The sequence below is a fragment of the Miscanthus floridulus genome, chromosome 8, assembly GCF_019320115.1.
Source record: "Miscanthus floridulus cultivar M001 chromosome 8, ASM1932011v1, whole genome shotgun sequence".
Lineage (NCBI taxonomy): Eukaryota > Viridiplantae > Streptophyta > Magnoliopsida > Poales > Poaceae > Miscanthus > Miscanthus floridulus.
The window spans coordinates 53,346,615-53,373,393 of record NC_089587.1 but is presented as its reverse complement, the minus strand read 5'-3'; the positions used below and the strand labels follow the sequence as shown (position 1 = coordinate 53,373,393).

Below are 26,779 nucleotides of genomic sequence, written 5' to 3'. Positions count from 1 at the left end.
GTGAAATAAGGATTAGTTTCTCAATTTTGGTTCAATCTAGATTACTTGCAAGAGATATTTAACTCGGTTTGATCCAAGGACAAGCTTCTTCACACCTCCAAATAAGGGTTATCTTGTACCATGTTGAGTTAAACACTTATAGCTCATTTTCTAAATCAAACACTAGGTTTACAAGCCCACAAACATGTCATATGCTACCACTAGATCATTTCAAACATACAAGCAATAGTGGTACCATATAAGCATCAAATTCATTTGATTTTCATGAATGATCCTAGGACATGATAGAAATGACTAGATGCACTAAACAAGTCCTTAGTAATGAATGGATGACATGTCAATCAACTTTACCTTGCTTTGCTCGAAGGAGAGGCATGTCATATAATGGGGGTGCATCAACACATATTGGAGAAGTCAAGTATGTTCAATTCATTCCTTAGCTTGCAAAACCTCTTCTCATCAAGTGGCTTGGTGAATATGTCGGCAAGTTGATCTTCGGTGCCCACACTCTCTATACAAATGTCCCCCTTTTGTTGGTGATCTCTTATGAAATGATGACGGACATCAATATGCTTTGTTCTTGAGTGTTGAACCGGGTTGTTGGTGAGCTTGACGGCACTTTCATTGTCACATAGCAATGGCACTTGCTTGAACTTGATTCCAAAGTCACTTAAGGTAGCCTTCATCCAAAGTAATTGAGCACAACAACTACCGGCCGAAATATACTCCGCTTCGGCGGTTGAAAGTGCTACACTATTTTGCTTCTTTGATGACCAAGATACAAGTGATCTTCCCAATAGTTGACATGTGCCCGATGTGCTCTTTCTCTTAACTTTGCATCCCGCATAATCGGAATCCGAATATCCAATCAACTCAAATCTTGCTCCTTTAGGATACCATAATCAAACATGTTGTGTATGCTTCAAGTACCTCAATATTCTCTTTGTTGCCTTCAAATGACTTTCTCTTGGTGAGGCTTGAAATCTTGCACACATGCATACACTAAACATCATATCCGATCTTGATACGGTCACATAGAGTAGACTTCCAATCATAGACCGATACATCTTTTGATCCACCATGTTGCCACTAGCATCACTATCTAAGCTTCCACTTGTCCCCATTGGTGTACTAATAGCTTTACTCTCATCCATTTCAAACTTCTTGAGCATGTCCTTGATATACTTGCCTTGACTCACAAATGTGCCATTCTTCATTTGCTTGATTTGAAGACCAAGGAAGTAACTAAGTTCTCCAATCATAGACATCTCAAACTCACTTGCCATCATCTTGCCAAACTCCTCACAAAATTCTTGATTTGTTGATCCAAAGATGATATCATCCACATAGATTTGCATGACAAACAAATCATTTCCAAGTTTCTTGGTGAAGAGAGTGGTGTCAACCTTTCCCATCTTGAATCCCTTAGAGAGTAGGAAATCCCTCAATCTCTCATACCATGCTTTTGGTGCTTGTTTCAATCCATACAAAGCCTTTCTCAACTTGTAAACATGGTTGGGTTTCTTTTCATCTTCAAAACCGGGAGGTTGCTCAACATACACAAGCTCATTGATGTACCCATTGAGAAATGCACTCTTCACATCCATTTGATATAGCTTGATATTGTGGGCACAAGCATAAGCTAGCAAGATCCTAATTGCTTCCAATCTTGCAACCGGGGCATATGTTTCTCCAAAGTCAAGACCTTCAACTTGAGTATAACCTTGAGCCACTAATCTTGCTTTGTTCCTTATCACTATCCCATCTTGATCTTGCTTGTTCCGAAAGACCCACTTGGTTCCAATCACATTATGACCCTTAGGCCTCTCGACTAACTCTCATACTTGGTTTCTTGTGAAGTTGTTTAGCTCTTCATGCATAGCATTGACCCAATCAACATCATTTAAAGCTTCATCTATCTTCTTAGGCTCAATGGATGACACAAATGAGAAGTGCTCACAAAATGATGCCAATCTTGATCTAGTTTGCACACCTCTTGAAATATCACCAATGATGGTATCTAATGGATGATCTCTTGTAACATTGGTTGGTTGAAGCACTTGCACTTGATTGCTAGCATTTGATTGATCACTTGATTGAGATGATGAACTAGCCATTTGTTGATCTTGCACATTGCCATTACTAGTGCTTGCTTGGATTTGATCATGAGAACCACTTGCTTGCACATTTGAGTTAGAGAGCACTTGATTCTTGTCATCTTCAATATTAATCATCTCTCTAGGCCTTATATCACCAATGTCCATGTTCTTCATTGCATTAACCAATTGAGTGCCTCTTACATCATCTAGATTTTCATCTTCCTCTTGGGAACCATTTGTTTCATCAAATTCCACATCATGAACCTCCTCAAGAGTACCACTAGCCAAATTCCAAACTCTATAAGCCTTGCTAGTAGTGGAGTAACCAAGCAAGAAATCTTCATCACATTTCTTTTCAAACTTGCTCAATCTAGTGCCTTTCTTCAATATATAGCATTTACACCCAAAAACCCGAAAGTGTGCTATGTTGGGCTTTCTTCCATTCAATAGCTCATAGGGTGTCTTCTCTATCATGGGATGACAATAGAGTCGGTTGCTATAATAGCAAGCCGTGTTGATTGCTTCGGCCCAAAAAGAATGACTCACATTGTACTCACTCAACATTGATCTTGCCATATCAATCAAGGTTCTATTCTTTCTTTCAACTAGCCCATTTGATTGAGGAGTATACTTGGCCGAGAATTGATGTCTAATTCCAAATTCATCACACAACTCATCAATTCTAGTGTTCTTGAATTCACTACCATTGTCACTTCTAACTTTCTTGATGGTGGTTTCAAACTCATTGTGAATGCCCTTGACAAATGATTTGAATATTACAAACATATCACTCTTGTCACCAAGAAAGAACACCCAAGTGTATCTAGTGAAATCATCCACAATCATAAATCCATATTTATTTCCACCAATGCTAGTGTATGTGGTTGGTCCAAACAAATCCATATGCATCAACTCAAATGCCTTGGATGTACTCATCATGCTTTTCTTAGGATGTGTATTACCAACTTGTTTTCTGTCTTGACATGCACTACATAGCTTATCCTTTTCAAATGTGACATCTTTCAAGCCTCTAACTAAGTCATGCTTAATCAATTTGTTCAATTATTTCATTCCAACATGACCAAGCCTTCTATGCCATAACCAACCCATGCTAGACTTAGTGATCAAACATGTTGACAATTGAGCCTCTCTAGCATTGAAATCAACTAAGTATAGATTCTCATATCTAAATCCTTTGAATATCAAATTTGAGCCATCTACACTTATGATCTCTACATCATCCATACCAAATATGTATTTGAAACCAAGATCACACAATTGGGCTACCGACAATAGGTTGAAATTCAAGCTCTCTACTAGTAGCACATTGGAAATGCTCAAATCATTGGATATTGCAATCTTACCAAGCCCTTTGACCTTGCCTTTGCCATTGTCACCAAATGTGATACTATCAATCCCATTGCTCTTGCTTTCATTGATTGAATTGAACATTCTTGAATCACCGGTCATGTGTTGTGTGCACCCACTATCAAGCACCCAATGCCTTCCTCCGGCTTTATAATTTACCTACAAAAGAAGATCAATTCTTTTTAGGTACCTAAACTTGCTTGGGTCCTTATAGGTTAGTCACCAAGGTCTTTGGTACCCAAATGGCCTTCTTCTTTGGGCCCACAATTGGTGTACCAATAAACTTAGCCTTCACACATTTGGCACCCTTATAAAGCATGTAACAAGAATCAAATTTGATTGAGGATACATTAGGAAGCTTGTTCTTGTTAGTTTTGCAATATTGCTCTATATGCCCAACTTGCTTGCATCTAGTGCAAAAGCGACCATTGTCCTTCACAAAGCTAGCTTTATGAGTGATAAAGGCCGCCTTGCCTTTCTTGGGGGTATAGCCTAATCCCTCTTTGTTGAAAGAAAACCTTTGGCTACCCAAGCACTTTAGCAAGCGGGCATCTCCACCATAGGCATTGCCTAAGGCACGAGTGAGCTCATTCACCTCCTTCTTGAGGGTTTCATTTTCCACCATTAGTGATGTATCATTCATAGGTGGAGTGGTAATGGTTGTGCTACAAAAAGTGTTAGTGGGAGCAACAATAATAGGTTCATGAAAAGATTCATCAATAAGATCACATGTTAGTCCCACATCACATGTTACTATCACTTGCTTCTCCTTGGCTTCCTCCTTCTTGACTTGCTCAATGAGAGAGGAATGAGCTTTTTCAAGCTTTGAGTGAGCTTTGCCAAGCTTCTCATGGGCATCCATTAGCCCCTCATGAGTGGCATTGAGCTCATCAAAGGATTGCTCAAGAAATTTTACTTTCTTGCGCAATTCTTTGCACTCCTTTCTCTTCATCTCATTGCAAGCGTGCACTTGCTCACACATGTCCATGAGCTCCTCCTTGGAGTACTCCTCATCTTCATCATCACTCCTACAAGAATAACTTTCATCATCATCACTCTCATCATATTTTACCTTAGTAGGCTTAGCCATGAGGCATGTTGATGGAGTGTCGAAGATGGAGGGCTTGTCGTTGATGGCGATGCTTGCTAGTGCTTTCTTGATTGATTTCTTGCCATCATCACTAGAGTCATCACTATCCGATGAGCCATCACTATCCCAAGTGACCACATAGCCTCCACCTTTCTTCTTCTTTTGAAAGGTCATCCTCTTCTCCCTCTTCTCCTTCTTTTCTTTCTTGTCCTTCTTGTGTTTGTTCTTCTCATCTTCATCATTGTCACTATTGTAAGGACAATTGGCTACCACATGATCAGGACTCTTGCAATTATAGCATCTTCTCACATATTCTTTGCTCTTGGTATGATCTCTTCTTTTTCTTGCACCATAGCCTTTCTTCTTCATGAACTTGCCCATCTTGCGCACAAAGAGAGCCATAGCTTCATCATCAATATCACTAAGATCCTCATCATCACTTGACTCTTTCTTTGATTTGCCCTTGTTCTTGTATGATGATGAGCTAGCCTTGAATGCTACACTCTTCTTCTTCTTGTCCTCATCTTCCTTCTTGTCATCCTTGTCATCCCCCTCCCTTTCCACATGGTATGTCTCTTGTGTCATGACTTCACCTAGTACTTGATTGGGGGTGATCTCCTTTAATCCTCCTCTTATGATTAGCATTCTTAACATTTCAAACCTTGGAGGTAGACTCATCAAGAACCGATGAGAGACATCATCATTCTTGATCTTTTCTCCTAAAGCCTTCAAATCATTGACAATGACTTGCAAGCGATGGAACATCTCCGGTATGCTCTCATCATCTTTCATCTTGAAACCTATCAACTTGTCCTTGAGAATATATAACTTGGCACTCTTCACCTCCGGTGTGCCCTCATAGGTTTCCTCCAATCTCCTCCACACTTCATTTGCTCTTTCATAATCCTTGATTTGCTCAAACACCTTTGGATCAAGGGCATTGTATAGGGTGTTGAGAGCCATTGTATTGCATTGCTTGTTAGACTTATCTTGGTTGGTGGGATTGTCAGGATTAATGATAGCATAATCATTCTCGGTTACATCCCATACTTGATCATTGATTGAACCAAGATACACACTTATCTTTCTCTTCCAATAATCATAGCTTGTGCCATCAAAGAATGGTGGTTTGCCCCCCACATGGTTGAACACAACTTGAGCCATAATTTGACACCGAGGTTGTTAAGCCTTCAATCAAACGGTGACCACGGCTCTGATACCACTTGAAAGGTCCTAATATGGCTAGAGGGGGGGTGAATAGCCTATTTAAAAATCTACAAATTAACTAGAGCAATTTGATTAGTATGATAAATAGCGTAATGCAAACTTGCTCTAGCTCTACAAGGGTTGCAAGCCACCTATCCAACAATTCTAGTTGCAATGATTACTTAGGCACATAAACTTGCTACTCCAAAGAGCTCAACTAGATGAATGTAAATAATAAAGCAAGCTCTCAATTCTAATTACACTAAAGAGCTTGTATCAACTAGTTTGCAAGAATGTAAACAAGTAAGTAGGGTGATTATACCGCCGTGTAGGGGATGAACCAATCACAAGATGAAGATCAAGCCAATCACCGAGAGAATACAAATGACAAGAGACAACCGATTTTTCTCCCGAGGTTCACGTGCTTGCCAACACGCTAGTCCCCATTGTGTCGACCAACACTTGGTGGTTCGGCGGCTAAGAGGTGTTTCACAAACCTCGTCCACACGATAGGACATCGCAAGAACCGACCCACGAGTGAGGTAACTCAATGACATGAGCAATTTACTAGAGTTACCTTTCGGCACTCCGCCGGGGAAGGTACAACTCCCCTCACAATCACTGAAGGCGGCCACGAACAATCACCAACTCGTGCCGATCCTTCACCGCTGCTCCAACCGTCTAGGTGGTGGCAACCACCAAGAGAAACAAGCAAAATCCGCAGCGCAACACGAATACCAAGTGCCTCTAGATGCAATCACTCAAGCAATGCACTTGGATTCTCTCCCAATCTCACAATGATGATGGATCAATGATGGAGATGAGTGGGAGGACTTTGGCTAAGCTCACAAGGTTGTTATGTCAATGAAAATGAGCAAGAGTTATTCCTTGAGCCGGCCATGGGGCTATAAATAGAGCCCCCATCAAATAGAGCCGTTATACCCCTTCACTGGGCAAAACATGCTCTGACCGGATGCTCCAGTCATACCGACCGAACGCTGGCCCTCAGCGTCCGGTCACCCAATGGACGCCATGCGTCACCAGCTTCAAACGCTGTTCGTCAGATTTCAACGGCTACGAAGCTGACCGGATGCTCCGGTCAAAACTAACCGGACGCTGAAGCCCTAGCGTCTGGTTGTTTCCAGTAAGCTCCCCGAGGCATGTTTTTTCGACCGGACACGTCTGGTCCACCTTGACCGGACGCAGACCAACGTCCGGTGCTCAACCCCAGCGACTGTGCCGTTTGACAGCTCGACCAGACATAGCCCTTCAGCGTCCGGTCGCTGAGTGACCCAGTGTCCGATCAGTAGACTGACGCCAGCATCATTTCGACCAACTCTATTTCAACTCTAACTTCTTCACCCTTGCTTAAGTGTGCCAACCACCAAGAATTTTGCATCCGACGCAATAGAAAATAGACATTTCATTTTCCCGAAAGCGCCGAATCCCCCAAACCCATCTCAACCCTGCAAACACCTTGTGCACATGTGTTAGCATATTTTCACAAATATTATCAAGAGTGTTAGCACTCCACTAGATCCTAAATGCATATGCAATGAGTTAGAGCATCTAGTGGCACTTTGATAACCGTATTCCGATACGAGTTTCACTCCTCTTAATAGTACGGCTATCTATCATAAATGTGATCACACTCACTAAGTGTCTTGATCACTAAAACAAAATGGCTCCTATGTTTTATACCTTTGCCTTGAGCCTTTTGTTTTTCTCTTTCTTCTTTTCCATGTTCAAGCATTTGATCATCACCATGCTATCACCATTGTCATGATCTTCGTCATTGCTTCATCACTTGGAGTAGTGCTACCTATCTCATAATCACTTTGATAAACTAGGTTAGCACTTAGGGTTTCATCAATTAACCAAAACTAAACTAGAGCTTTCACCGAGCCTCTGGCTATTTGGTACAGGGAGCTTGAGGGTCTTTTCTTAAAATCGTCCCGATTCTTTGTTGAAAGGCTCCCGAGCATATACCCAGGTTCTTTGAAAAGAACTCGGATATAGCTCGGTCTGGCTTCTTTTTTATTAGGAGTCCTTGAAGTAGCTTTGTCTTGAAGAAGTCTTCTTGGTGACATGCGCTTTTTCAAAGGAAAAAGCGCACTCACTGAGTGTAGCCTCCGAGCCTCTTGCTATTTGGAACAAGGAGCTGGAGGGTCTTGAATCTTATGTTGTTTGAAAATTGCTGTCTTAAAGAAGTCTTCTGAGTGACGTGTGCTTTTTGGAGAAAAAAGTGCACTCACTGAGTGTAGCCCCCAAGCCTCTTGCTATTTGGAACAAAAAGTTGGAGGGTCTTGAATCTGAGTTGTTCGTTAGAACTGTATACCTCTCCTTTTGCAGCCCCCGAGCATATATCCGGGTTGTTTTGTTCAGGAGGAATTTGGAAGCAGAGTTTTGGCGTATCCTCTGGTAGTCTGCTGTTGTCAGATGTAGTTGTATGGTGGTGGTTGAGTGTAAATGCCTCTCTTTCGCGGGTTGTACTATGTCGATATATTCTTCCGAATATGCCTGTCTTCGAGTACTGTTTCTTCTCGCCTGAGTCTTCTATTATTGAGTCCTGTCTTTTCACTGTGTCCTTTGCTAGGCTTATTTTATTGGTACTCCTAGTCCATGTGCACCACTCCTTTGATCTATAAATACCCTTTCGGAGTGCTTGTTTTCATCCATTGAACATCCTGTTGAAACCTTTGTGATCATTAACCTTTGTGTTTTGTAGTTCCTATGTGTCTTGTCGTAGCTAGAGGAAGCCTTGTGATAGGGATTAGAGGTAGGCTAATCCCACAGCAGCAATGTACTAGGATGTACGTGGCGGTAGTTGGAGGAAGTCTTGTGACATAGACTTTGTTCCTTCATCTGGCAGTTCTAGGTTGATCCTCGTCGCCTATCTTGAGACTGTCCGGTGCAGATCAACATCATATCCAGCATCACATCGGTCTTGGGTAGACAGATGCCTGCCTGCCTTCTCTGCTCTATGTTGTCTAGCCATGCTGCTAATTTCTGCCTTGGATACACCGCGTTCATCCTTTGAAGAAAATAGTGTAGCCGACAGTGGGTTATCCTTCCGAGTAGCAATTTGGGACATGTAGTCATTCTAGAGCCTAGCCGTGTCTGTGCTCCTCTTTGCTACTTTGCTTTTCGTGGTACCGAGTTCGTTGAGTCTTGTAAGATTTGTAATCTTCTATTTTTAAAGTCGCTTGTAATGGAAAGAATCTTATCTTCTGAGCTATCATTTATTTTTCTGCTGTAGTTCCGGTTGTTCATGAGATTCCCGAGTTCTTTCCATACGAACCGAGTTCTTATGTTCCTTGTGAAGTTATTCTCCTTTTCCTCTTGGTTGACGGGTTATTTTCGTAGTTATCTGATAACTCCACAGTAGTGCTAGATGGATAAGTCTGAAATCTGCCTGTTGAATTGTACCGTTGTGTAGATTTGTGCCCTCTGTCATTTTAGCTGTGTTGGTAAATGGACCATTGCGTTTTCACATGGCACTTTAACAGGCCTGGTGGGCCGTTTTATCGCTGTAAAAATCTATTTAAAGACCCTTCATCTTCTTTTTCTTTACTGCCCTTCTCTTGCCTTCAAACCCTAGCTCTCAGTCATCCACCGTCGCCATTGCCGCTGTTGTCTTAGTGCCGCCGTCTAAGCTTTCTCTTCCCCTAGTTGCTTTCTTACCTCCGTTAGTACATGGGTAAGAAGAAAACCGCAAGCAAGTCTCAGTCTTCCTTCGTGGATGAGGAGTTATCACTTTCCGTGATTGAGAATCAGGAGTTTGTGGCCATGAGGGCCGCCCAGAAGTCTTAGCTGGCTCCGACAACAACCAAAGAGTAGCTTCACGAGCTTCTCAGCGACGGCTTGATCCAGAGCAAGGCCTTTGTAGAATGGAGAGTTCTAGGCGAGCATTGGGTCCCTGCTCCAAGTCCTGGTGAGATCGTTCTTTTCGTCTCTTTCATTCATGCTGGACTTTGCCTTCCTGCCTCTGCCTTTCTTCATCAATTTCTCAACTATTTTGGGATTTGCCTGAATCATCTTGCTCCTAATGCAGTTCTTCACCTTTCTATCTTTGTTCATCTTTGTGAAGCTTTCCTTGGAATTCCCCCTTCTATTTCTCTGTTTTGTTACTTCTTTCGCCTGAAACCCCAACCCTGTCGTGAAGAGACTAGTGTTCTTGGTGGTTGTGGGATCCAATTTCGCTAGGGTCTTAAGAGCAAGTTCTTTGACTATGACCTGATTGATTCTATAAGAGATTGGCGTGCCGACTGGTTTTATGCTGCCAATCTGATCCCTTCTCTTGCTGTCCACTCTGGATCTGGTCCCTTGGTCAATGACCAATGGGATAAGAACCCTGTGACGTCTGCTGAGGTTCAGGCAATCCAGCCATTCCTTGATAGGATTAGTATGCTGAAACAGCAGGGCTTGACCGGTTTCAGCATAGTCTCGAGCTTCCTTCATCGCCGAGTTCAGCCTTTGAAGGAGTGAGAGCACCTTAGCTTTGAGTACTCTGGGCTGAGGATCCTTCACGCATGGTTCTAGCCCTTGAGTTGACCGATGAAAAGGTACTCGAGCGTCTCCAGAAGATGCTGAAAGGAGCAAGCGTTGTCCCGCTTATCGTCTTCGAGTTCTCTGCCAACAACCCGCCTCCAGCTGTAAGTCATTTTCTCTTCGTTCGGGTACTTCCTGTATTTCTACTGTATCCATTTTTGCTAAACTTTTCCTTGTTTTGTTGTTTCATTCTTTTTTGTAGGAATTTGGGCGCAACTTTGTTGACCCGATCCCTCTTGATGTTCTTCCTACCATGGCGAACACTGGGGAGAAACTTACTGAGGCTTCTGCAACTAGTAAGTTCCCAATCTCCACAGTGTTTCCTAGGGTTTCTTCTAGATTTGTTGATGTATATGAAGAATATGTTCCTCGTCTAGTCCCTTGAGGTCCTCGTAGTGTTTCAAAGAGGGGGCGAACGGATGGATCTTCATCTGGTCTATCTGCTTCTGAGAAGTCTCGCAAGCTAAGTACCCATCTAGGTACTCCAGTTGTAGCTAGCATGCTCTTAGGTGAGCATATTTAATACTCTTTGCCCCTTTGTTTTCTTGTTTTTATCTTGAACCGAGTACTTTTGTTCTTTTTTAGTGGGTGCCCTGGTGACCTTGGTTGAGACTGAGAGGGAAGAGGATGATGAAGTACCCCTTATCATGCGGCGGTGAGTTGTTTTCATATTCCCCTTTCATTGAATTTCTCCTCTTTGTCTTGACTTTTAGTCTTGATCTTTTTGTAGTAACCGGACGTCGGGTATGGGTTCTTCTGAAGCTCCCACGCCGGCTTCTTCTAAAGCTCCGGTGTTGAGTTCTTTGGTAGCTTTGGTACCAAGTTCTTCTATAGCTCCGGTGCCGAGTTCTTCTGAGGCTCTAGTCCTGGCTTCTTTAGGGGCTCCGGTATCGGCTACACCGCCCCTGCCACCAAGTGGTGGGGACGTCTTCGCCGCCGTGGTCCCTCCTGTGAGGTCCTCTTTCTATTTTGCGAAGAAGAAGGTGGCTGGGTGAGTGGGTTTTGGCTTCACTTTTTTGCTTCTATTCTCCTTTTCTCTTGTTCTCATCGACGAGTTCTTTTATTAACTTTCAGGCCTTCGTCATCTCCTGTCCCTCCGTCGGCTTCTTCTTAGCCCTCCGTTGCGCCATCGAGTACTGAACCTCAGGACTCACAGCACACCGCTAGTGAAGTGGTCGTGGGGGCAACAAGTCTTTCTGGTGGTGATGCTGCTGCTGACTTGGTTGCCCCAAAGGTGACCGTGGCCACTGCGGTGGGTCCTTCTAAAGGATTGGCCTCTTCTTTTCGAGAGATTGCTCTGGTCATTCCTTCTTTGCCTCGACTGGCTTCTCCTTCTCCTTCTCTTACCTCTGGTGGTCTGCCTTTTGCTGATGATGTGGTGAAGCAGTTTGATGCTACACATTGGCTATCGGAGTTAATTGCTGCCTGGGGAAGCTTGTCGTCTCTTGTGACTTCTTTTGGAGAAAAGCTCCAGGTAAGTTTTGTCACCATTCCTTTTTTGGATGTTCGCTTTTCTTTGGTCTTTATTCTTTGTTTTTATTTGTATCTTTTTGCTCAATCCTTCTCTCATGATCATTCCAGCTTCTTTTTCTCGTCTGAAAACGAGAAAAAGTTGTCTTCGGAAGTGAGCGCCCTGAAAGCTGATCTTGACCTCCTCTGGGCCGAGATGGAGGCTGAGCGTCAAATGCATCAGGATGAAGAAAAATCTCTTCGTGCCCGGGCTGTTGAGATTGAGAAGCAGAGGGATGCCGCTCTTTAGGAGGTTCGAAAGAACTCGAAGGCCGTAAAGAAGGAGTACAACGGTATTAAGGGTTCTTTTTGTTTCTTTCTGTATTCAAACTCTCCTTTCTGCTGACTTGTTGTCTACTATTTTGTCCAGCTCTCTGGGTTGAAAAGTAGAAGCTCTCGGAGGGCATTGAAGAAATGAAGACTCTTGTTCATACAAGTCATAACAAGGCCGAGGAGGTAATTACTCATGCTGAAGAGGAACTCACGCTTGCTAAGTTGATTAGGCGTGGAGCTGATAGAGATCTTGTGCAGGCCCAAAAAACTATTGAAGACTTGTCTAGCAAGTTGGTGATGGCTACTGAAAACTAGAAGGCTTTATGGAAATCCTTTCGTTCAGTAGCCAACATTCTTCGAACTCCGGCGGATAACGGGCAATCTTAGGCCCAGTTGATCCCTCGAATTCTGACTCGTTTTCAAGAGTTTGTGAAGAGGTGTGCTCAACTGTGTACCAAGAATGTTCTGGCCTAGGTTCGGGTTCTTTCTCCAGCAACTCCTTTGTCTAAGATAGCAGAGGAAGCTGATAGTCAAGAGTACATTGATGCTGTTGAGAGGATGGAGCCTGAAGTTAAAGACTTAGCTAGCAGAATAGTAGATAATCTCAACATTGTTCTCTCTTCTCCTGATGATGAGGCTTGATGTATTTGACCTTTAGGCCCATGCCTTGTAATGTGACATTATGCTTCTTTTGAATGAAGATTTTTGTTGAGGGTCTTCTCTGCCTGGATGCCTTGTTTATTCCTTGGATGATTTATCCAATTGGCTAGAGTTACTTGACCTGCTGAGTACTTTGTCTTGCTTTTGTCTTAGCCTTGCAAACAACTCTATGTGTTATTTTGACAAACTTTCTTGATTTGTCGAGTACTTGTCTGGCCTTCTTTTGTGCCATGTAAACAACTTGTTATACGTAGGTCTTTGCGTTGTTGAGGGTCTTCTCTGCCTGGATGCCTTCTTTATTCCTTGGATGATTTGTCCAATTGGCTAGAGTTACTTGACTTGCCGAGTACTTTGTCTTGCTTTCGTCTTAGCCTTGCAAACAACTCTGCGCGCTATTTTGACAAACTTTCTTGATTTGTCAAGTACTTGTCTGGCCTTCTTTTGTGAAATGTAAACAACTCATTATACATAGGTCTTTGCATTCTTGGGTATCCCCAGTGTAGCCCTCGAGCCTCTTGCTATTTGGAACAAGTAGCTGGAGGGTCTTGTCTTGAAATCTCTCTGGTCTAAGTCCAGGCTTAGTTTCAGTCGTTTTGCTTTTATTTCGGATTTTGGCTTGTTAGTTACCCTCATCGGCAGGCTCAAGCGTCTTTTCAGCTATTTTGCTCTTGGCTGGGGTGCTCAGGCGTATTTTCAGCCATTTTGTGTTTTATTTCGGGTGTTAGCTTGTTAGCTACCCTCATCGGCGGGCTCAAGCGTCTTTTCAGCTATTTTGCTCTCAGCCGGGATGCTTAGGCATATTTTTAGCCATTTTGCATTTTATTTTGGGTGTTAGCTTGTTAGCTACCCTCGTCGGCGGGCTCAAGTATCTTTTCAGCTATTTTGCTCTCGGCCAAGATGCTCGGACGTATTTTCAGCCATTTTGCGTTTTATTTCGGGTGTTAGCTTGTTAGCTACCCTCATCGGCGGGCTTAAGCATCTTTTCAGCTATTTTGCTCTCGGCCGGGATGCTCAGGCATATTTTCAGCCATTTTGTGTTTTATTTCGGGTGTTAGCTTGTTAGCTACCCTCATCGGCGGGCTCAAGCATCTTTTTAGCTATTTTGCTCTCGGTCGGGATGCTCAGGCATATTTTCAGCCATTTTGCATTTTAGAAACAACTCAAAGAAAGCCATGAGACAAATGCTTGTCGAGAGATAATCATCTTTATTGATCATGAATATTGATGTGTTACAGTGATACATAGCGCTATTTTTGTTGATCATGAACGTTGATCTCCCGTGTCTTGTATACATATTTTCCATTGAGTTGTTTTTATGCGTAGAATCTTCGTAGCTGACAGATGTGCCATGTATTGTTGACTTTTTCCCCGTCTTTAGCCATGAGCTTGTATGTGCCTGGTCCAATGACTTTTGTGACAATAAAAGGACCTTCCCATGGACTGAGTAGTTTGTGGCATCCGTTGTTTTTTTTGTATTCTTCTTAGTACTAGGTTTCCGACTTGTAATGATTGAGACTGGGTGTTCTTGTTGTAGTGGCGTCTTAGTCCTTGTAGGTATCTTGCTGATTACAAGGTAGCGTTTACTCTGACTTCTTCTGTACTGTCGAGTTCTAATCTTCGGGTGTGTTCTGTTTCTCCTTCGTCGTATTGCTCTATCCTTGGTAATGTCTAGATCAAGTCTGCGGGTAGTACGGCTTCTGATCCGTACACCAGGAAGAAGGGTGAGTAACCGGTGGCTCTACTTATTTGAGTCCGTAGCCCCCATACAACCTTGGGTAATTCTTCAATCCATTTTGGCGGGGATGTTGGAGTCCCGCGGGATATGTAGAATTTCTAATCCTTGGAAATGTTTTTTGAGTTTTCGGATTTCTACACGGTAAGCACCCATGTTCTCTTTAGTGCAATCCCAATCTTTATTGACTTGGTTGATGACTACTGCTGAGTCATCGTATACGAGCAATCACTTGATTCCGAGGGTAATAGCTACTCTTAGCCCGTGTATGAGAGCTTCATATTCTGCTTCATTATTGGTGGCTTACCATAATATCTGAAGGATATACTTTAGTTGTCTTCCATCTGGAGAAATTAGGAGGACGCATGCACCGGCTCCACCTAGCTTGAGTGATCCATCAAAGTATATTTTCCAATGAGCAAGGATGGCGCTTGACACGGGTTGTTGAATCTATGTCCATTCGGCAACAAAATCAGCAAGGGCTTGAGATTTAATTGCTTTCGCGGGGTGAAGTCGATGTTGAGAGCACCGAGTTCAACCGCCCACTTGGATATGCATCCTATTGCATCTTTGTTGTGTAAGATGTCTCCCAGTGGGAAATCTATCACCACGGTAATCTTGTGGCTTTTAAAATAGTGACGAAGCTTGCGTGAAGTGATCAGTAGGGCGTAGAGTAGTTTTTGCATATGCAGGTACCGGATTTTTTATTCTGACAGTACTTTGCTGATGTAGTATACTGGGCATTGTACTTTATACACGTGCCCTTCTTCTTCCCTTTCCACAACTATCGCCATGCTAACTACAGTAGTAGTTGCTGTAATGTATAGCATCATGTCTTCATTTTTCTTTGGAGGTGTGAGGACTGGTGAGGAGGTGAGGTATGCCTTAAGTTTCTTGAAAGCTTCATTGGCTTCTTCCATCCACTTGAACTTGTCTGCCTTTTTTAACAGTTTAAAGAAAGGCAACCCTTTTTTGCCGAGTCTTGATATGAAACGGTTGAGTGCCACCATGCAGCCTGTTAGTTTTTGTACATCTTTGATGTTTCGAGGAGGGCCCATCTCTATTATGGCTCGAATTTGCTTGGCGCTTGCTTCTATTCCACGATGACTGACCAAGAATCTGAGTAGTTGTCCTGAAGGAACTCCGAATACACACTTGTTTGGGTTCAATTTCCATCTCCACCTTTTTAGATTCTCAAAGGTTTGTTTTAAGTCTTCAATCAGTGTATCCGGGTTCTTTGTTTTTACAACCATGTCATCCACATATGCTTCTACGTTTTCATCGATCTGATCACCAAGGCATGTTTGGATGGCTCTTTGGTAGGTGGCTCCAGTATTCTTAAGTCCAAACGATATAGTCTTGTAGTAGTAGGCGCCGAACGGAGTGATGAAAGATGTCTTGCTTTGGTCTTGTTCTTTTAGTGTGATTTGGTGATATCTGGAATAGCAATCAAGAAAGGATAATAGGGTGGTTCCTATGGTTGAATCAACTATCTGATCAATGCGTGGCAGCCCAAATGGATCCTTTGGGCAGTGTTTATTGAGATCTATGTAGTCTACACACATGTGCCACTCGTCCGTGTTCTTTTTCTGTACTAGAACTAGATTTGCTAACCAATTTAGATGGAGGATTTCCCTGATGAATCTAGCTGCCATTAGTTTTGTAATTTCCTTTTTTATTGCTGCCTTCTTGTCGGGAGAGAATCATCGTAGTCGTTGCTTCACAGGCTTGGAGCCCTCATTGACATCAATTCCGTGCTCAGCCAACTCTCTTGGGACCCCTAGCATGTCAGTCGGCTTCCAAGCGAAGATATCTTTGTTGTCCCAAAGAAAGTTAGTGAGCGCGAGTTCCTATTTTGCTGATAGGTGCGCACTGATGGTTGTCGTCTTTGAGGGATCACCGGTGCCTAGGTCGATTTGCTTGACGTCGGCTTCTTTTGGTGGTGCTAGGATGCTTGGTTTTTTAGCCGGTATCTCTAGTTCTTCTTGACTTATTTCTACGGTAATAGTGGTTATTTCTTTTCTTCCTTCGTTTGCTTGTGCTCTTGCTGCAATTTGAATTGCCTGTACGTCATAGTCAAATGCACGCTTTAAATCACTCCAAAGAGAAAGGACACCGTTAGGCCCTGACATCTTAAGCAACAGGTACGGATAATGCGGTATTGCCATGAATTTTGCTAGTGCCGGGCGTCCAAGGATTGCGTGATATGATGAATCGAAGTCTGCAACTTCAAACTTGATGAACTATGTACGGTAGTTTGAGGGAGTTCCAAAGGTAACCGATAGAGTGATCTGTCCAAGTGGCATTGCTGCCTTGCCAGGTACTATGCCATAAAAAGGTGTGCTTATTGGTGTGATCATCCTAGCGAATTATAGTCCCATCTTCATTAGAGTTTCTGAAAAAACGATGTTGAGTCTGGCTCCCCCGTCGATTAGTACCTTTGTAACGGTCATACCAGCAATAGTTGGGTCTAGAACTAGTGGGTAATGGCCTGCGTTTCCTACGCTGGTCCATTGATCTTTTCTTGAAAATTGGATTGGATATTCTGACTAGTTGAGATATCTTGGTGTAGCAGGTTCTGCTGCCATGATGGTTCATAACACTAGTTTTTCTTGATGTTTGCTTCTGGAATCTAGAACCCCGGCAAAGATCACTACCACTGTTCCTCTAGATTTTTGAAATCCCTTGTCTTCATTGTTGTCTTCTTCTTTTTTCTGATTGTCTTCTTTATTGCTTCTCTTGCTATCTTTTCTAGTGTATCTTTCATTGAAGGTGTAGCAATTTCTGATGGTGTGCTTCCCATTGGGGTGCAAGGGGCAACGTATGTTCTCAATGTCGTCATATCTTCTAGGCTTGGTGAATTTCTTTGATTTGTCAGCCATTGCTACTGTGTTGTTTGGACCACGCTTTCTCTCCTGATGTCTGTTGTTTTGAGGAATTTGCCTGTCTGGGTTGTCTCTGTTGTTCCTATTCGGGAATCTTTCTCGTGTCTTCTCCTCTGCAGTAATCATCTTTTCCACTGTTCTTCTGAATTCTTCATTATTTCTTGGGTTTTCTTTGTAGAAGTCTTGAAATTACCATCTAGCCATGATTCCGTGAGAGAAGGCTTCGATTACTTCTCATTGTGTGATATCATGTACTTGAGCTCCTAGTTCGCCAAACCATCGATAGTAATTTCTGAGACTTTCACCTCCTTTCTGTTTGAGTCTTTTTAACTCTGCGTGGGTGAAAGGGTCGAGATGGTGACTAGAGGGGGTGAATAGTCTTTTCTAAAACTTAATCATGATGGCTAATCAAAATAAGTGCGGAATTATAATTATCGGTCTAGCCAAGACTATACCCCTCAATCTATGTTCACTAGCACCTTGCAAAGATATCAATCAAGCAACAAAGGTGCCGGGCTAGCTAGAGCTCTCCTAACTAATTCTAGAAGCAAGGTCACACAAACCAATGCCACTAATACTTTAAGCAATAAGGGAGCTCCTACACATGCTAGTAAATAAAAGCACAAAGCCAACTAAGCTCACTAGCAATGCTCAATAACAAGGCAACCAATGCCAAATTAGAGAGCGCAATTACTTAGCTACACAAACTAAGCAATGTGACTAACAAGGTTACGCAAACCAAATTAGCCATGTAAGGGAGCTACTTCTATGCTACATAAGCAAGAGGGTAACTAGTAAGCTATACAAGCTAACTAATTACAAGAGCAACTACACAAGCTTAATATGTATAAAAGTAATTGCAAGCTTGTGTAATGGGGATGCAAACCAACGGGAAGAACAAGGTTGACGCGATGATTTTTCTCCCGAGGTTCACGTGTTTGCCAACACGCTAGTCCCCGTTGTGTCGACCGCTCACTTGGTGGTTCGGTGGCTAATTAGCATCACCTGCCAAGCCCACACGTCGAGCGCTGCAAGAACCTACCCCGAAAGTGAGGGTAGCTCAATGACACGCTTTACTAAAGTTGCTCTTCGCAGCTCCCGCGGGGCGAGCACAATGCCCCTCACAAGCTCTTCTCTGGAGCGCCGCACAAGCTTCTTGCGGGCTTCGACGGAGACCACCACCAAGCCATCTAGGAGGTGACAACCTCCAAGAGTAACAAGCACCACTAGCCTGCAACTCGATCACCTAGTGCCACTCGATGCAACCTCATGATACAATCGCACTAGAATCACTCACTCACACAATCGGATGATCACTATCATGTGTGAGATGGAGGGCTCCTAAGCACTCTCAAGCATGGACACAAAGTCCCCTAAGGTGCTCAGCACCAGCCATGGCCGAAGGCCACTTCTATTTATAGCCCCAAGGGCTAAACTAGCCGTTACTCCTTTACTGGGCAAAAGTCGGGCCGACCGGACGCTCCGGTCGTGTTGACCGGATGCTGGACCTTAGCGTCCGGTCGCCCGATGACAGCCACGAGTCACCTACGTTCAATGGCATTCTTCCGATCTCAATGGTCATCTTCTGACCAGACGCAGCAGCTTCAACTGACCAAACACTGGACCCTCAGCGTCCGGTCGTTTACAGTAAGGTACCGACCTTAACCGGATGCATCCGGTCACACGTGATCGGACACAGTCCAGTGTCCGGTCATACTCCAGCTCCTACGTCATCATGCGTTAGCCTGACCGGACGTGCCTTGCCAGTGTCCGGTCACTTCCAGTGCCAGCATCCGGTCGACTGACCGATGCTGCATGCTGACTGCCACCACTGACTGCATGCTGAGCCTCAGCGTCCAGTCACTATGTGACCAGAGTCTGGTCCACTCTGTGGGACCTTTCTCATCTCCGTTTCTTCACTAAGTTGATCCACATCAACTCTAACTTTATCTCTTTTGTAAATATATCAACACCACCAAGTGTACACCACCATGTGTATGTGTGTTAGCTTTTCACAATCATTTTTTAAGGATTAGCCACTCAACTTGCCACGCCACTCAATCCTAGCGATGATGCAAAGTTAGATCACTCGAGTGGCAATAGATGACCAATATGCAAATAAGTTTGCCCCTCTTGATAGTACGGCCATCTATCCTAAACCCGGTCATAAACTTCTCTACACACCTATGACCGGTGAAATGAAATGCCCTAGGTTATACCTTTGCCTTGCGCATTCCATTCCATCTCCTCCTATGTTGATGCAACATATGCAAACAATGATATGATCCATTTCATATCATCACGTGATCATATTCGTTTATCGATCTTGACTTTACTTGCTCTTCACCGTTGCTATCGTCCATCGGCGCCAAGTCTTGCTCAAGCTTCACCGCCACATGGTCCATCACTCCAAAACCTTCGACTTGCCCTTCATGCTTGCAATTAGTCCATCAAGCCAAGTCTTGTCTTGATCTTCTCCACCTTGATTACATGACTCAATGTCATGTCTCATGTGCATTTAAGCTCCTTCATCATCACATGTGTGAGCTTTGCAACATCTCCAAGCCATTTTCACCTTCATGGCATATGTTGCTCACACACATGTACCTATGGACTAATCACCTATGTATCTCATATAAACACAATTAGTCCACCTAAGTTGTCACTCAATTACCAAAACCAAACAAGGACCTTTCAGTGGGTGATTGGATGTGTAATAATTCCCGTGAAATTTTCACTGAAGGCTCTTTGCAAATCTTCCCAATTTCTGATTGATCCCGGATTCAGTTTGTTGAACCATTGAAGTGTCATGGTTTCTAGGGCCATGGGAAAGAACAATGTTTTGATGTCATCATCCCCACCGGCCAATTCAATCGATCGCGAGTAAATCCTGAGCCATTGCTTTGGTTCGATCTTGCCATCGTACTTGGAGTGGTTGAACGGCTTGAACTTATGAGGTAGTCGTATCGAAGCAAGTCTATTTGTAAAACAAGGGAATCTATCGTGCGTTCTGGCTTCTGTATATTCTGATTCTGCGCCCCCTTCTTGCCAACTATCATCTTGGTGAGAGTAGTTCTGTGTGGCTATCCGAGTAGGCATTTCACTTCTGGCCTTTCTTGGTTGCTCGACTCGGTTGTTTTGACTGTGATTTCTTCGACTCTCTCCATTGTGACTTCCACTTGGTCTAAGTCTTTCGAAAGCGGACTTCCTTTGATTTTGATCTTCCTATTCATGAGATGTTGCTCTTTCGTCGTGCGTCCTAAGGACTGTTGATCAGAGGAATTCCTGGAGCTGTTCTTGTTTTTCATTTGGATGTAAAGTTGCTCTAAGTTCTTCTAGTGCTTCTCGGATCTTATCGTAGGGTGTATTCATTGCTCATCCTTCTTTGATCTCTCATTCTGATTTTCTTCTATTGTACTCGGCTAGGTCTAATTCATATTTGATCTAAGTGTCTTTTTGCTGTTTCGCACGACGTTGTCGTCCTTGTTTCAATTTATTCTTCCTTTCTCTCACTTGCCTTTGACTTTTAGTCTCACCATCGTGCCCCTGGATAAATGGCGATATGTTGGATTCGGATTCATCTGAAGACCTTACGTCGAGTGCTTCTGGGGGGATCAATGGTGATCGAGGACGGTGAATCATCAATACTTCTCTAGCGTGAGTTGTTCTGTCATTGTTGTTGATTTCCGTACAGCCTGAGCTATTGATAACTTCAGTATAGATTTCAAGGTCATAGATCGAATCTCCTTCTTGGTAGGGTAGAATCGCTGTTGTCGTATCACCGACTAGTTGGGTGCCGTCATCCTCAGGAACAATACCTGGACAGTGAATGATGCAGTCTTGAGATGTTATGGTTAAAACGAGACCTTCCTGAGCTCCCTTCAGCGGCATTCTAAGCATGGGATAAGTGGATCCTTCGTGCCATGTCTGATAAGGTGTTGCCATGTTGTGGAGCCCGAACGGAAAAGGACCCGACTTCTTTAAAGTATTTTCAGTGAACTCCGAGTAGTATTCTTGATAGGTTGACGTCATGTTCTGGAGCTTTGTCAAAAAAGAACTCGGTTTTCTGAAAGAACTCGGATGAGACTTCGTCTCAGAAGCGGAACCTGAGTTCGAATCGGATGCGTGAAGTCGCAGAATCCGAGTTGGATTGGAAATCGATAGTTGCGCGAATCTTCCAACAAGCTGATTTGTCGTTGTCGTCGAACTGAAAGAGTCCTGATTATGATCTAAATCTTTGAGGAGATGGCTTTGGAGCTTGCCATAGTCGCCTGCCTTGCAGATCCATGAACCGAAGATGAAGATTGATCCCTTCGAGAAGATCATGTTGTCAAGGTCCATCGAGCTCTCGGATGCAAAGTCGCCAAAAGCCCCTACCTGGCGCGTCAGCTGTCGATGTTTGACCATCGATAGCCTACCATGGGGGTACCTGAGGCAGTATGTTCGGGCTTCAGCGTATGCAGAACTCAACGGTTAACGCAAGAGACAGTCGATTTATCCTGGTTCAGACCCTCGATCATTGATCGAGTAATAGCCCTACGTCCAGTCGACGTTAGCCTTTGCGTTGGATTGATTGTCAAGTGTTGTGTTATGTACAATTGTTCTGTCCAACCCCCCATCTAAGGAGCCCTGCCCTCCTTTATATAGTCAGGTGGTCAGAGTCCCAGTCGGTTTACAATGAGAGTTCCTAGTAGGATTACATAGTAATACTGCTACTAAAATTACAGGGGAAGAATCCTAATTAGACTAGGTCTTCTCCCTTCCTTGCGGGGTATCCCGTGGGTCCCGCACCGACACCGAGGGGCTGCCAGGTGGGGTCGACCTATAGGCCGCCCGGCCCCTGGGGCCACCCATCTGCCTCCGCCTCGATATGTCGATTCTCTACTGCCCCCTAGGTTGCATATACGCCGTTCTTTAAGTCGGTTTGAATCCAATGGCTCACGATAGACGCTCCGGCCTATATAAACAGCCATGTACTCCATAAGATCGAGTCTTATAAATAGAATAGTGAGATAGAGAGTGAGAGAAGCGTTTAGGAGGAGGTGCTGGCCTGTCGGTGCTCACTCTACGGCTTGTACCTTGGCGGATCCAAGTTCTACTTGAGCTTGCCTTCGAGATCTCTCTAGTAATCAACTTCTGATTCAGTAATTATTTATATTGTTCATCAGGATCACGACTTTCTTTTAAGTGTTTTAATCTATAGATGTTCTAGGTTAAAGTATTGATTGTAAGTGTAAGTGTGGTGCTTAGACTTGGGTTAATCGTGGAGGCCCCCTGCATCCCGGAAGGTGGTAGATCGCGTGTGTGACATAAGTTCTATACAGCCTGTACTATATAGCTTCGTTGATCCTTTATAGGCCCCGTTCGCTTCGCTGAAGAAAGAAGTCGAAACACTGTTCCTCCTGATTTATTGTGAGAGAAAACATTGTTCCAGCTGAAAAGTACGGATTATAAGAGAAGCGAACAGGGCCGTAGTCCACCTCCCGTCTGTAGGCGCATGTAGGACGCGGTTGCGAAAGAAAGCATCCTCTGCTGGTGTCTTTCCCTAGTAATGTCCCCAGTTGAATAGTAGAAGACATAAGCTTACCCAAGTCGAAACTAGAGAACCTTAATTATCCTCTCTACGCTCCTATTTATCCTAACCTTGTTGCCACCCTACTTAAGTTAGATCATAGTTAGTCTCACATGTTTCCCTGTGGATACGATACTTGGAATACCTCCGGGTGAAAGCTACAGCGGTATCCGTGCGCTTGCGGATTTATCCATGTACGTTAAAATATACCAACAACCGCCATGGAGAAAATAATTTCACCCTGCCCCCTCGTTGTCGCCGGAGAGGAGGAGGAGAAAATAAATCCCCAGTACCAAAAAAATTTGCTATGAAGAGACCCTAACTCTAAGGATTCGGTATACTAAAAAAAACTTATTTAAAACGATGGATCCTCACTTTCTCAGTCCTCCGGCGAGATGCTAGAGGGGAAGGGAGGAGGGGCGAGTGACGGTGGACAGCGGGGGGGGGGGGGGGGGGGGGGGGGGGGGGTTGAGGGGGAGTTGCGGCACCTTCTGGTTCCCATTTTTTTTTGTTTGTATAAACAAATCGATTTCTGAAAAAAAAACTTGTACAGTTTTGTATCTAGTTTTTGCATTTGGAAGGACCCTGGAAGGATTTCGTTTCCGTCTCACAGGGCAAGCATCATTTGATAAAATATTTGTCACTTTGATCCTGAGATCAAGTAGTAATTTACAAAAAAAAGGTGCTTATAGACCCAATATGCAAACTGTTGCTCTTTTTTTTTGAATCAAGAGCGAGCTTTATTATATGGGAATTAAAGTCTCACAATTCTGAGCACCTAGTGGCTCGAGGCTTGAACAAAATAAAAGCTCGTTGAGTTGGCTAGGTGACTCCTTAAAAATGCTCTAATTAAACTCATTTTGGCTTTAAATAAATATGAGTTGAATTTGAGTAACTTTTGACTTCGGCTGAGCTCGTGAAGCTTGGCTTAAAGTTGGGTCTCAAATAATTTAACAGATCATGCAAGTAAATAAGATTATGTTGTTTTGAAGAAAGCTCGAAAAAAGTGCAGTTGGCTTGTTATCAACCCTGTATTGCACTATGATGCAAACGTCTAGCCATTTGCGCTAGATCGTGCATGACCTAGTGTGTTATCCACCCGCGTGTTGCGACAGAACTCAATATGTATAGGATTCAAACTCTCTATCATCAGCTAGATAAGAGTGGTTCTAACTTTTATGAACGCGGGTCATGAGTCTATGTCATATAGAAGATATGGAGGACGCGACTCAATACATATTAGAATCGGATCCTTTATCCATTATCCATTATCTATACCTGAGTTTTTCTAACCCATATGAGTATATATAGATCAAAAGTCCAAGTAAAGTGTAAAAGGTAGAAGTGGAACTGAAGAGAACTCTATTGTCCCGATAGCTAGAGGAAGGTGGACGAAAAAATAGAATAAAATTTTGGCTATTTAATATTAGATATAGATATAGATATAGATATAGATACGAATATAAAAATAAAAAATAGATATATAGAAAGAAATATAGATATAGATTGTATCGTATCAGCATATATTACTAAGTTGATAGCTTATTAAGTTTAATACTAGACTGGCCTAATTAATCGTTATTAATCGTAACTCAGGTTGTGGGATGGAAACAAGAATGAATCCGGGACGCAATTTACGGGATTGCTAGTTGGGAGCGGAAAGGGCAGCGACGGATCGGAACATCGGAACGCCACGGCCCGGGCCCACGGTGGGAGGAGTCTATTTATATCATCTGCCTTGCCGAACCCTACCACCAAGCAACCATCAGCGAGAAAGCCATGTCGGACACCAAGGGTCCCCATCTCCCTGCGGCGGCGGCGCCGCCGGCTGGCTTGTACCAAGACGACGAGCCGCTGGAGCGCCCGACCGCCCCGGCGCAGGGCCCGGCAGCCAACGGCGGGCTGGTCCTCAGCACGCAGTGCGAGTTCCCTGCCCTGGCGAGGGCCGCGTCCCGCGACAGATTCGCGGTGCTCGTGCACGCCAAGGCGCCGTCCGACGTGGCGCGCGCGCCGCTCGACCTCGTCACCGTACTCGACGTCAGCGGCAGCATGAAGGGCGAGAAGCTAGCGCTGCTGAAGCAGGCGATGTGCTTCGTCATCGACCAGCTCGGCCCCGCCGATCGCCTCTCCGTCGTCACCTTCTCTAACGGCGCCAGCCGCCTGACCCGCCTCGCGCGCATGTCGGACGCGGGGAAGGCCTCGGCGAAGTTCGCCGTGGAGTCGCTTGCTGCCCAGGGGGGCACCAACATCAGGCAGGGCCTCCGTGTGGGAGCCGAGGTGCTCACCGGCCGCCGGGAGAAGAACGTCGTCGCCGGCATGATCCTTCTCTCGGACGGGCACGACACCTTCGGCTGTACAATCGTCAGTCCAGACGGCACCAAGAGCTACACCAAACTCGTGCCGCCCTCATTCACGAGCGCCGGCCACAGCAGCCGGCCCGCGCCGATCCACACGTTCGGCTTCGGCACCAACCACGACGCCGCCGCGATGCACGCCATCGCGGAGGCCACGGGCGGCACCTTCTCCTTCGTCGGGAACCAGGCGGCGATCCAGGACTCTTTCGCGCGCTGCGTCGGCGGGCTCCTCTCGGTGGCCGTGCAGGAGGCGCGCGTCGCCGTCACGTGCCTGCACCGGGGCGTCCATATCCAGGAAGTCAAGTCCGGCGCCTACGTCAGCCACGTGGGCACCGACGACGGCCGCGCCGCCACCATCGACGTCGGCGAGCTCTACGACGGCGAGGAGAGGCGGTTCCTGGTGCTCGTGTACGTGCCGAGAGCCCGGTCGACGGAGGAGGTGACCCGCCTCGTCAAGGCGAGCTGCACGTACCGAGAGGCCGCGACGGGCCAGGCGTGCCAGGTCGCCGCGCCCGCCGCCGTGGTCCAGAGGCCGCTGGACCTGGCGACACTGCCTGCCCCGTCCTTGGACGTGGAGCGGGAGCGCGTCCGCCTCGCGGCGGCCGAGGACATCGCGACCGCGCGGGTGGCCGCGGACGGCGGGCAGAACGCGGGCGCCGCACGGATCCTCGAGTCGCGGCTCAAGGCCGTCGAGCGGTCGGCGCCGGGGGCGGCCGGGGACGACCCCACGTGCGAGGCGATCAAGGAGGAGCTGCGCGACCTCAGCGCCCGCGTGGGCGACCGGGCGGAGTACCAGCAGACGGGGCGCGCGTGCCTGCTCGCCGGCATGAGCTCGCACGCGCAGCAGCGCGCCTCGGGGACGGACGTGCAGTCGTCGTCGAGCAAGGGTAGAAGCGCGTACCTGACTCCCAAGATGGAGGAGATGGTGGAGATCTCGCGTGAGAGCAGCAGGAAGCGTGGCGGCGGCAGCCAGCAGCCCGTCGGCACCGGCACGTCGGGGCAGGTCAAACAGGCCAAGATAGAAGAGGTGTAAGGTACGATTTCGTTCGATTCTGATCGAGCCAAGAGCTAAAGTTTTGAACCTGAGAATTTAGCTGAAGTGTTCGTTCATCTACCTCTGTATGAGTAGGCCTTTAATTTGTTCTGAATTGATTTGGCACTGCAAATCTGCAACACATTACTGTTGCTATAAACTTGGCATGTCATGTTATCTTATCATCATTAATTATCAATCAAGAGAAGGGGGTTGGTCATGGACTCGCTGTGATCGTGCTCGTGTTGTTCAAAGTAATGCAGTTTTCAGAGGGTGTTTGGCACGGCTCCTCTTGAGGGGTTCCTCCAGAGGAGCTAGAGCTGTTTTGGAGGAGCCAGGCTCTAGCTCCTTTGTTTTTTAGGAAAACGTTTGGCAGGGCTCCCCTACAGGAGCCGGAGCCGAGGAGGAGCCCTGCCAAACAGGGTTTTTTTTGTCAACACTAATAAT

General features: G+C 45.2%; 1 protein-coding gene across 1 annotated transcript; it reads left to right on the top strand.

The window, feature by feature from the left end:
* Positions 1–24,720: 24,720 nt before the first annotated feature.
* Positions 24,721–26,517, top strand: LOC136472064 (uncharacterized). Its single transcript, XM_066469797.1, has one exon. It carries the CDS (start codon positions 24,725–24,727, stop codon positions 26,330–26,332), a length of 1,608 nt encoding a protein of 535 aa, XP_066325894.1. The 5' UTR covers positions 24,721–24,724; the 3' UTR covers positions 26,333–26,517.
* Positions 26,518–26,779: the final 262 nt, after the last annotated feature.